Raw genomic sequence first — 12,214 nt, 5'->3', positions numbered from 1 at the left:
CCCTGGAAGCTGATGAGGTTCAGGGTAGCCTGGGAGGGGTGTTGAGGTTGGCAGCACAAGTCAGAGTCTCCTGAATGATGGGAAGCTGTGCATCTGGGTCCGACGGTGCCTGCATGTCCCATTACTGTTCCACCTGGGGAAGGGCTGGTCTCCAGGGTAGACAGGGGGCTTGTAGCTCGGGCTGTGTGAGCTCCGTGCCAGAAAATACCAGATGGTGGACAAATCAGGGGTCCCAACTCGTAGTTTGGAAAATATGGTCCCTCATCGTGGGGCCACTTGATGGGTTTTGCTGGGACTAGCTCCGAAGAGAGACTGGAGGGTCTGGAGCAGGTCAGGCTAACTCTGGGGGCCACTGGATAGTGACCAACAATGGTGCATGTTGGACCCTTAAATCTTATTTTCAAGTCTGCATCTTTTCTAATGTTTGTTGTTCCTGTCAGCCCTTGTTGGTTCCCACCGGGACCAGCAGTGACATCTTTAAAGTGGAAAAGGGACTTTTGCCCATTTTGTGCCTGTTTTTTCCAGGAGCAGGAAGGGGAAGGGCAGAGAAACTTAAGACCTACTCTGAAGCCAGTCTTGGAGAGAGAGAAATCCTAAATGTAGTGCTAAAATGCTGGAACAGGGATGGAAAATGAATGTCCCCAGGGCCAGTCCCCAGTGGAAGTGGGCAAGGGGGTCACAGACCCTCTTGGGCTATGTTCTGCATTTCTGCTTTTGATAAAGATGGGTGGGTCCGAGACATTTTTTGAAAAAGAGAAACAGCAGGGAAATTGCAATGGCAAATAGTGATTGGCACTTGGCCAGGGCTTCAGGGAGTGGAGGAGACAGTGGCCAAGTGGACACTGGATACTGCAACCTCAGCGGGCAGCCGCTGCACGCCATGAGCTGATTTGCCTGTGTTTTCAAAAGCATCTAGGCTTCAAGATTTTCATGTGCACTTTCCAGATTATTCAGGTTTCTTCAAATATTTTAAGGCCTTTTGTGGACCAAACCAGTCACACCCACAGACCCCAGGTGTGTGATCTTTGAGAGAAAGAAATTCATAGCTGTCTGAAAGCAAGAGACCTGACAAAAGTTTCAAAATCAACTAAGGACATTATGAGATCTGAATACAGTCCTGTCTGCTCTGAGATGGTGTGAAAAGTACCATATTTCTGTTAAGATAGAAAAGAAAATCAAAGAAAAGCTGAACAGGGGCAAGGTTGGTCAGGAGTCAGATTCCCCAAATTATGGCATGTGCCTTATCTGAGACCAGTCCCAGAAGCCTGCCCAGTGACAGCTTACACCAAAGTTAATGGTGGGCAGGGGGAGCGGGGGATGGTGGTAGAGAGGAATGCCCCTTCCCAGTTCTACCCCCTGAGAATAGGAGTCTTGGGGCATGTGGGAAGCATGGCCTGGAGAGACAGTGATGTTTCAGGACCATGGACAGTAGCAAGCACCCCTCTCTCCTTATCTTACCCCAGCATTAGTTGGGGTAGGTAGAGAAGGCCAGCTAGTGAGTGAAGGAGGGCCAAGCAGACTGGGCCCCTGAGGTGTGGTTCTAGGCCCCCTGCTTGGTGAGGATCATAGAGCGCAATGCAGATACCAGCACGTCCTTCTTCATCCTTCCCTCTGCAGGGGTGCCCATCTCCCTGGTGATCAACTCCACAGGACTGCAGGCACCTGGTCACCTGGACTCAGTGGAGCTCTCACACAGCTCAGGGTGGCCTCTCCTGACTTTGCCCACTCAACTCCTCTCCAATGGCTCCACCCATCAGCTGTGGAGTGGGCCGCCCTTCCAGGCCCCCCAGGAACGCTTCTATCTCAAAGTGAAGGGCGAGGACCACGAGGGGAATCCCCTCCTCCGTGTCTCTGGAGTTGCCTACAGCAGGGTGGCCCCAGGTGAGTGGTTGACTCTCTTGCCCCTCAGTTCCACTGGCCCATTTCTTTCTTATTAGATTAGAATAGGAAATGTTCACTCATCAGAGTTCTGTTGGGCAGCTCTTCCCTGCAAGTCATAATAGTAAATACTGGCCAAGCTTCAGATATGACCCTCAGCTCCAGGATCTAGTGCAAAGTTACCCATCCATCCATCCATCCACCCATCCACCTACCCATCCACCCATCTGTCCATCCATCCACTCATTCATCCACCACCCACCCATCCATCCACCCACCCATCTACCCATCCATCTCCCCACCCACCCATCCATCCACCCATCCATCCATCCATCCACCTATTCATCCACCACCCACCCATCCATCCACCCATCCATCCATCCATCCACCCATCTGTCTATCCATCCACCCATTCATCTATCATTTACCCATCTACCCATCCATCCACCCATCTGTCCATCCATCTACCCATTCATCTACCACCCACCCATCTACCCATCCATCTATCCATCCATACATCCAACATTCATTTTGAGAATCTACTATGTATTAGTTACAATGCTAGGCATTGTTACACAACAGTGAGCAGTGCACACATGGGTAGCTGTTCTTCCATAATCATAATCTTTACCATAATCAGAGTAATCCTAATTTCAGCACCTCCCATGGGCCAGTTCTGGGCCAAGCACTTGCCGTGCATTAGTTCATTGGATGCTTACAACAATTCTGAGATGTGACCCCATTTGATAGATGAGAAAACTAAGACCACCCACCTCACAGACTTGCACTGAGGGTTCCCCATAAAGAGACAGTGCATGGGGTGCTCAGACGCTGGGAGTTGTGGATGAGGGCCCTCTATACATGGCAGCTGCTCTGTCACACCATCGTAGTCAGAGATTGTTTTGTCATCCCATCTTTGGTCATACTGTTTTGGTTCCCACGTGTGTGGCTTTTTGCTGGCTTCCTGTGTGTTCCTGTGGTTTCATGATCTAGGCTGGAAGCTTCCAGAGGGCAGGGTTGAGTCTTTGGCTTTCCAGATCTGCCTCTGATCTATGTTCACTGGCCATCCAGCCTCTTTATGAGCTCCATTTCCTTCCTTCTGCCCACTCCTCCCTTTCCCTGGAGGTGGTCTGGCAGGAGCTTACAGAGGTACATGTCACTGACATTCTGGCATCTTCTTTGCCATGGATTTCCATGAGGGGCAGTGTCTTCCATCCACCTCAAATGAGGATGCAGGGAGAGGAAGATGCTGTCCTTCTCCTCATGGTTCTGAGGCTGGCAAAGGTACCCTTGGTGGAGGAGGGCGTCTTTTAAGATCTGGGTGGGGCATGGCAGGTCTGGCTGAGAGGGGAAGCTGGGGATCCCTTCTTTACAGCCTCCACTCCCCTGCTGTGGCCCCTGGGCCTCATCTCCCTTGGCCTGCACAGCTTGGAGGAGGAATTTCAGCTAGGGGAATAGCAGCCCCTGTTTGCACTCTGTGTGTTTCATATGGATCCAAGAGCTTGGGGATCAGGTCTGGCTTTTGGTCTCCATCTCAGCTTTAGATTAGAGACAAGTGTGTGTGTGGTTTGGGGTTTTGCTTCTTCCCTATCCTCCATGTCTGAAAGGCTGGGGGTGGAGGTAGGCTGGGAGTTGGCTGAGAGCAAGGAGGCTCTGGGTTTGGAGATAAGGGAATGGTGAGGGCTGACCCTGGGTCCTGGGCACCCTGGAATCTTTTAGCTCATGGAAATGGGAGCCTGAGGTGGCCTCGTAGAGTCTGCCAGCATGTGGATGAGTGGTGGCTGCTTTGCACACAGCTGAGGACGTGGCTGGATGGTCCAACACCCCTCTCCCCTGGGATGTGGTAGGAAGCCTGTAGCATGATGTCACCCGCTGCCTTCCCACCCTCAGCTCTGCGCTCTGAGGAGGTCTGGCACATTGTCTCACCCTTGGAGCATCTCTGTCAGGCAGGAGCCCTCCTCTCCATTCTGGTGGGGTTGAGGGAGGGGGCAACACCAGAGAATGAGCACAGGCCTGGGGGCGCCCCCCTAGGACTGAGGGGCGGCAGCTGACCCTGCAGTGGGGTCTCTCAGACTCTCCCATTAAAGTAATTCCAGGAGCCAAGGAAAGAGAATGTGTCACCCAAGCCCAGGGTCAGGAGGGGGACAGTGGTATTTGATGGGGGTCCCAGGGCACTGATCACGAGCTGTGAGATTTCATTGAAGTCTCTTTTTATCTCAAGAAAAATACATGTGAATTCACAGCCATGCTCCATCTACATTTATTTTGAAAGAAAAGGGCTTCCCTCCAACATCGTTGAGGAAAAATTGACCCTCCAGGCTGATGAGCTCTTCTGTAGCTGCGCCTACACCCCTGGGGTCCCTGATCCAGTTTGGGTAGCATTTCATCAGATTTCAGAGCTGGTCCAACTCCTCCAGCCAACACAATGAAGAAAATGGTGGTGCAGAGTCCATCCTGGCCAGTCTTGGGTTAGAGTTCTCACAAACCATAAAATAACCCTAGCTTCTACTGAGGGAGCTTTCGGTGAGGTGTGCTAAATGCTTTCCATGCACCCTTTCTCACCCACTCCTCACAACAGCATGATGAGGGCAGTACTGTGATTACCCCCATTTTACAGAGGTGGAAACTGAGGCTTAGAGGAGTGAAGCGACATGCCCATGGTGACCCACGGAACAGTGGAGCCAAGCTTGAATTCCGGTTCTCTGGCTCCAGGTTCACCCCTGTAGGTCTCTGTGCCACTGGCTGTGGGGAGGGAAGACTGTGGGGGGCGGGAGGGAAGACTCCTCAGTCCTGGTCCTTGCCCGCAGGTGCCCCTCTGGTCAGCATGCCCCCCAGGATTCATGGCTACCTGCACCAGCCCCTGCTGGTCTCCTGCTCTGTGCACAGCACCCTCCCCTTCCGGCTGCAGCTGCGGCGCAATGGAACCAAGCTGGGCGAGCAGAGATACTTCCAGTGAGTGGCCGACGGCCAGCCCGTTTATCCCCAGCTACAGGGCTCCTGGGATCCTCCGGCCCTGGCAAGGCCTGAAGGGAGTGGGTGGCAGGAGAGGGAGCCTGGTTCCAGTGATAGTGTCCTCCCAGCATGGCCAGGGATGGGTGAGAATGGGTGCCCAGGACTCACTACTGCTGGGCCATCACCCCGTGAAAGCTGAGAGCTTCCTCAGCCTCCAGAAAACTTGTCCCATGCAGGGCTGGGCTGCTGGCAGAGCTCTGGGCGGGGAGTGGGGGGTCAGGGCAGGAAGGACCCTTCCTTATGGATGGGTGTTGATGGCTCAGAGGAAGGGGCTTGCTCAAAGCCACACAGTGTATCATGGAACTTGCACGCTTTTGGCTGCCTGCCCTTTTATAGCACATCTCACAGAGGGTTTGGGGTCTCTATCCTGGGCAGGATTTGGGAGATGAGGCTGGGGTCCCTGACTGGGGTCAGGGTGATTGTGTGTCTCCTGCTGTTCTCTGTTCACAGGGAGTCGGGGAACAGCAGCTGGGAGATCCCACGGGCCTCCAAGGTGGAGGAAGGCACTTATGAGTGCATGGCGGTCAGCAGGGCCGGGACCGGGCGAGCAGAGGCCGTGGTTATCGTCACAGGTCTGTCCCTTTGTGCTGCTGTCCCTGGGTTCTTCCCTCTGGTTTCCTCCTGGGGCGTCTCCCAGCATGGGGTAGCACGCCAGCCAGCTGCTGGGCACTGTCCATCACTGCTGCCTGCTGGCCCCCACGTGGGGCCGTCTTCCCCAGGAATGGGCTGTGGGTCCCAGCTGGAGGAAGGCTGAGACAGCTGCCCCCGGTCAGGCCTGCCCTGCCCCACCCAGCCTTGATCCCACCCCTGACATGTTGGTCTGGCCCTTGAGGCTTGGCAGACCCCCAAGCACTTTTAGAGACCTCCATCCACCTCACAGCCCCAGTCCCTTATGAACACTAGGTCCCTGCCCAGGACAGCTCTGTCAAGCTCAGGAGAAGGATGGAAGTGCTGCAGAACATCTGGAAATGATATTGGCTTTATTTTTTTTTAAATAAACTGTCTTGAAGAGAAGAAAAGGAACCTAATGAACATGGAAAGATTAGCTGCTCTGCATTCTTTAATAAAGAATGATCACACGTATTCTTTGTAGGAAGATTGAAAAATATAAATAAGCAAAAAAAAGATTAAGATAACCTATAATCCCTTTACTCTAGACGTAATCTCAATAGTTTTTTGATTCACTTCCTTCCAGATCTTTTTTGTGTGTGCATTTTAACCAAGATGGGATAGTATTATTGAAACTGACTTACAACCTGTGTTTTATCACCCAACACTATAGTGTATCAGCAGATATGCTTCTATAGCATTAATTAATGATACTTCCCTTTTTATTATGAGTACAGAAAAGTAGAGAGAACAGCAGAAGACTGTGTGCCCATTAGATTTAACAACTGTTAATATTTTGCCATATTTGCATTTTCTCTTTTTCACTGAAGTATTTTAAAATATATTATAGTCATCCTGACATTTCAGTATGTATCTCTAAAAGATTAAGTCAATTTTTTCCATATAATACAGATTCTATTCTCATGCCTAACAAAATTAACAGTAATGCCTTAATACCGTCTAATTATGTCTGTAGTCAAATTTCCCCATTTGCCCTCAGAATGCCATTTCTGGTGGTTTCTACAATGTCATTTTTAGTGACCGCAGGGTTCTCATGCCCCCTTGAGCCCACCCGTGTTTGGACATCCCGGGCAGCAGCGTGTGTGGCCTGTTTGGGTCCAGCTTTTTCCTGCTGGCTCACGGGCCCCGGCCCCTGTATGGGACAGTCTCTGAAAGTGTTACTTCTTATGGCTTTTTGCTTCTGAGATAGCAGTTTTCTTAGCAATTCCCTCATTTGGGGTGGTGGCCTTATTTTTTAATTTTGATCATGGTAAATAGCCCTGCTATTTGTACAGAGAATAGCTTTGGACACAGATGCTTTCCCCCTTGTGAGTTATTTCCGAAACGTCATTCCCCAGGGAGGAATTATTGCTCAGAGGGTGTGAAGACTGGTGTAGCCGTCGTTAAACACTGTAGTTGGAAACATGCACGAGCCGTCAGCTCCCCTGTCCCCAGGGATGGCAAGCAGATGCTGGTTAAGTGCTCCGCTGGCCGATGTGTCCCGAGGGATGTGGCGTGGCCCACCAGCACCTCGGCTGGGACGTGGGTCCAGGGTCTGGACATGGCCAGGCCTGCCGGTGACCCCCTGCCCTGCCTCAGCTCACCCTGTGCTCGTGTCTCTGCAGATCCCCCACCACAACTGGCCCCTGCTCCCAACGTGACTGTGTCCCCGGGAGAGACGGCCATCCTGACCTGCCGGGTCCTGGCCGAGGCCCCCTACAATCTGACATGGATCCGGGACTGGCGCGTCCTGCCGGCCTCGGCAGGCCGAGTCTCCCAGCTGGCCGATCTGTCCCTGGAGGTCAGCGTCGTCGTCCCCAGCGATGGTGGGCGGTACCAGTGCATGGCCAGCAATGCCAACGGGGTCACACGGGCTTCCATCTGGCTCCTGGTGCGAGGTGAGGCTCTTCCTGCCCCAGCTGCCTCCCAGTTCAACACCCGACCTGTTTGCCTCAAGAGCCTGTCCGTCTGTCTGTCTCTCTGCTCCAGACATCCTCCCCAGGAGGCACCACCAGCACTTTCGAAGCTTTTTGCATCCTTAGGGAAGGAGGATTCTGTAGCCTCCCGTGACCACCTGTGCCAAAGTGTAGTGGCCTTCAATGTTGGAAGGTTCATCCCAATATCGAACCTAAGTTTCTACCGCTGTAGGCCAGACCAATGTCGTCTTGTCTTGTCCTTTTCCTATGCCATTGGGTACCTCCCTTATCCACACCCCCTCCCCTATAGTGTATGGATCAGAATATTGAAAACTTTGTAAAAGCCCCAAGATCTGATGCTCTTGGCAGGGGGTGGGGAGCAATGACCAGATGGAGGTGTAGAAGGCAGTGGAAGGAGCATTGGTCTGGGAGTTTTAAGAACTAGGCTGTGGTCTCAGGTCTATCCAGAATTTAGACAGAACTTCTTCCCTGGGCACTGTTTCCAACTTGAGGGTGTTGGAACAAACTTTCTCTCTATGCCACCTACTCTTGAATGGCAATAGCTGCCTGGAGTGTGTTGAGAAGGATTCTGAGGCCAGATCCAGGCTCTGCAGGAAGGAGACCTGCTAGCTATGTCTGCCATGGGTGTGGGAAAGGTATGCTTGCATTTCTAGATGAGCTGGCCTGTGGTGTTTGCTCAAGCCTGACAAATTTGTGAGCTATCAGAGAGAACTCTGAGATAGAACCTAAGTTTGGGGCCAATTCTAAAGCAGGCATGAGCCCACCTCAAGGTTTCTGGAAGACCAGAGCCATCCCCAGCCTTGGAAGTTGCCTGACATCTTAAGTTTTTCCAAGACACTCAACCCAGAGCAGAACTCTAGGGAGCTTGCAGCCAGGATGCTCCCAGGCGATGGGGCATTGGGAAATCTGTTCCTTCTGAGGCCTGGGGATGTGCTCTGGGTGGCTACTTGGTCCACCCCCATTCCCAGGGCAGCCACTTCCTGGGATTTTAGGCCCTTCAGGGCCTTTGCTTCCTCTATCTTGCTCATCTGTGGCTGCCAGGAGGAGAGGGGGTCCCCAGGCCGAGTGCCTGGAACAGCACGGCTGCTCTGACTGTCTCGTGCCTCTTCTACCTATCTACTCTTTGGGCCGCAGAGGCCCCACAGGTCAGCATCCACACCAGGTCCCAGCGCTTTTCGCAGGGCACGGAGGTGAGGATCAGCTGCTCAGCCTCTGGATACCCAACACCCCACATCTCCTGGAGCCGAGAGGGCCACGCCCTGCAAGAGGACAGCAGGTGAGGGCCCCAGGGCCCAGGGCTCTGAGACTGGGAGCAGGTGGACATGGATGCTTATGTCACCTTTCTGGGCCTCAGTCTTCTTACCTGTAAATGGGGGAGTAGCATTTGCCTCTTTCCTCCTGGGATTTTTTGAGACTCAGGGGTGAGGTCACTGAAAACATAAAGATGCAACAGTGCGGCCCAGGGTTTAGGAGCACAGGCCTGCGTGCGAATCCTGCCTCCCTGTTGCTGACAGGGCGATGCTGAAATGAAACACAGACACAAAGTTAAGATTTAAGGGAGCAGGGGACCCACAGCATCGTGTGCCAAGTGGGTGCTCATGCACCTGTGCTCCAGTGATTTATTCGTTTGTTACACAAAGCAAGACTACGCTACGTGATCAAAAGCATTCAGGGTCTCTCAGATATTAATCTTTACATCCTGCTGCAGATAAGAAGGAACAATCTGGGGTCAATGGTTAATGCTGCTGTCATAGTCACAAGACACACATCTTTACAAGGCGTACCTGCACGGCATTCCATGCAGGCTTGCAGCCCAGCATTCCAGGCCACCACCCCGGACATGGTCTAAGTGACATGAAAGGCTTGGTTCCCCACACCTCCCCGTTCAGGCTGTGTGACCTTGGGCAAGTCGTGTCGCCTCTCGGAGCCCCGGGCATGTCGGGGCAGGGTAGCCTGGCCGTCCATAGTGATGCTGTTAGCCTGTCGTTAATGATGACTGTGTGATCTGACCTCGCTGGGCCCCTGCTGTTAAACTTGCTGTTTTTGTGGCATGCCCCAGAATCCGTGTGGATGCCCGGGGAACCCTGATCATTCAGGGAGTAGCCCCAGAGGATGCTGGGAACTACAGCTGCCAGGCTGCCAATGAGGTTGGGACGGACGAGGAGACCGTCACCCTCTACTACTCAGGTATGCGGGCCATGGGCGTGTGTGGGATGGAAGTGCCTTCCCACAGTTATTTATTGAGCATCTACTCCGTACAGGCACCTGTCTAGGTGGAGCTTATATTCCAAAGGGGGTGGCAGAAAACAAATGTGCAAATAGATAAATGAATGAGATCCTTCCCAGTGGTGAAGGTGCCATGGAGAAGACAGAGCAGGGTGATGTGGTGGAGCGATGTGCGGGTGGGGCGAGAGGGAAAGGGCTGCCGCCCCCAGTACTCAGCGAAGCCTGGTAGGACAAAGCCCTGCGCTGGGGAGGAGCCTGGTGTGTTTCAGGGGCTGCAGGGAGGCTGGGGTGGAGTGGAGCAGGGGGATGGGGAGAGAGGGAAGAAGGGGTGAAGGGCAGGGGGAGAGGTAGGCAGCTCACGTAGGGCATTTTAGGACCTTGAAGGATTTGGGCTTTTATTCCAAGTTCAATGAGGACCGGTGGGGGGATTTTGGTCAGGGAGTGACTGGCTTTAATTTAAGGCCCTGGGTGGGAAGCGTTTACAAACCAGCTGTGGCTAGATCTTTCCGGGGTGATTGTCCCTGGCTGGTGGGGGGTGGGGTGGGGAGGGGGCAGGGTGTTAGCACGCCACCGGTGTCCCCTCAGGCCTCTGTCCCCTCCACTCCCCTGAGTTGTGGAAAGCCGTTCTCTAGGGCGTATGTGGATTGGCCTCCAATTCCCCGTCTCTTCTCCACAGACCCACCCTCCATCTCCGCCGTAAACGCCGTGGTCCTTGCTGCTGTCGGGGAGGAGGCTGTGCTGGTGTGTGAGGCGTCTGGGGTTCCCCTGCCCCGGATCATCTGGTATCAAGGTACGCTGGGTGGGGGGAGGACTCTGGGGCCCTGGAGCATCAGCTTTCCAGAAAGGTCTTTGGAGGCGCTCTGCATGGGGTGTCTGGGAAGAGCTGGCCTGTTCCAGCAGCCTCCCCCCCACCCTCACCCCCAGCCCGGTCTCGACACAGCTGATGCCAGGCAGCTCAGCATTTATCAGCAAGATTCGGAGTCTGACCCAGGTCTGAATTCTGATCTTGGACAAGTGACTTGGTACCTCGAAGCCTCAGTTTTCTTATCTGGAAAACAGGGAAAATCAAGGAGAGGTTGGTTGTGTGAGGATTAAACAAGTTCATACGTGTAAGTCCCTTAGAACAGTGGTGTGAGCTCTGAGTTCTTAGTGATGATGATGGTGATGATAATCTGAAGATTGGGAGTAATAATGCTACTTTTAGGCTATTTTGAGCTCCTAGGTGTGAAATGTTTTCACAGTGCCTGGCACTGTTTGATTGACAGGAGCTGTTCTTCAGTCCCAGGTGTACCTGGGACCTGGGGCTGCTGCCTCAGTCTCTAGCAGCAGGACCCTGGGCTCCTTACCAGGAATCAGCTAGGGAGACCCTGGAAGCACGCCATCTTTTGCAGCACCTATCTCCCCAGGCTTCACCTTGTCTCTGTGAGGCAGGCAGGGCAGGTGGTATTAACTCAGCCTGAGTGTTTGCCCAGGGTCACCCGTCAGTCCTAGTGGGTGGCAGAAGCTTCTGGATTCCTTACTTAGTGCTCATTTCACTGCATGTTCTGGCCAAGAGCCCCAGCTTCCCAGTCCTGGAGACCTTTTTAAAAGGGGGTCAGAATCAGGGGGATCCATCAGGCCCTGGGAGCCTGGGGGCAGGAGACAGGCAGGACAGATGAGAGGCAGATGGTCAGGGAGGCCTTTCTGGGGTAAGATCTCCCAGAGGCAGCCATGGGTGGGTTGTGGTCACCTTGGGGCTCCCTAGGTCTCTCCCCGAGATGATCCAACCTCAGTCTGAACCTGGAGCAGAGGAGCAGGAAACAAGGAGGGAGGCCCAAGCATGGAGTTACTGGGTGGTGGGTCTGCCCTGGAGGGGAACAGGTGAGCCCCACCCATGGTCAGCAGAGGGGCTCAGGGAGGAACCGAACCCCCAGCAGGACTGAACCAAAGGCCTCAGCCTTGGAGAGTGACAGGAGCCCAGGGTCAGCAGGGCTCAAGCAGCCCGATCACCTGCCCTCCCGCAGCGACCACACGCACTGGCCCAATGCTTTCTCATCCTTGGTCCAGGGGATCTTGAAATGATTCTGGCCCCTGAGGCCTCCAGCTCTGGGACCCTGCGGATCCCGGCGGCTCAGGAGAGGGACGCTGGCATCTACACCTGCAGAGCTGTCAACGAGTTGGGCATTGCTTCTGCGGAAATCCGGCTGGAGGTTGGACGTGAGTGTACACCCGGTCCCTCCCTTTCTCCATACTCACACCCTCCCCAGACCTTCACTCTGCCTCTGAGCAGGGAGGAGAGAATTCTGCAACATAGACCGCCCACCTGGAATTTGTTTTATGTGAATCTGAGCAGGTGGGTACAAGGGATGATTGGAAAGGAGACTGTGTATGAGTTCTGTCTTGCTATGTAATAAATGGCCCCCACATTCTGTGGCTTAAAACAGCAAACATTTGTTATCTCCCAGTTTCTGAGGGCCAGGAATCTGAAAGTGGCTTCACTGGGTGGTTCTGGCTCAGGGTCTCTCATGAGATCGCAGCCAATATACTGGCCGGGGCTGCGGATGTCTCTGGCT

The 12,214-nt window shown here is 53.6% G+C and overlaps 1 protein-coding gene across 1 annotated transcript in view; it reads left to right on the top strand.

Annotated features, from left to right (window-relative positions):
- HMCN2 (hemicentin 2) overlaps positions 1–12,214 on the top strand; it is a 145,018-nt gene that overhangs the window by 27,245 nt on the left and 105,559 nt on the right. Inside the window, exons 8-15 of the mRNA XM_037797992.1 lie at positions 1,618–1,881; positions 4,686–4,830; positions 5,341–5,462; positions 7,125–7,397; positions 8,571–8,712; positions 9,496–9,623; positions 10,339–10,452; positions 11,709–11,858. Of these exons, the coding sequence (XP_037653920.1) occupies positions 1,618–1,881; positions 4,686–4,830; positions 5,341–5,462; positions 7,125–7,397; positions 8,571–8,712; positions 9,496–9,623; positions 10,339–10,452; positions 11,709–11,858 (1,338 nt within the window). The remainder of the gene's footprint in view (positions 1–1,617; positions 1,882–4,685; positions 4,831–5,340; positions 5,463–7,124; positions 7,398–8,570; positions 8,713–9,495; positions 9,624–10,338; positions 10,453–11,708; positions 11,859–12,214) is intronic.

The sequence above is a fragment of the Choloepus didactylus genome, chromosome 10 (assembly GCF_015220235.1).
Source record: "Choloepus didactylus isolate mChoDid1 chromosome 10, mChoDid1.pri, whole genome shotgun sequence".
Lineage (NCBI taxonomy): Eukaryota > Metazoa > Chordata > Mammalia > Pilosa > Megalonychidae > Choloepus > Choloepus didactylus.
Note: the sequence above shows the minus strand (reverse complement) of the source record. Positions and strands in the feature narration are given on the sequence as shown.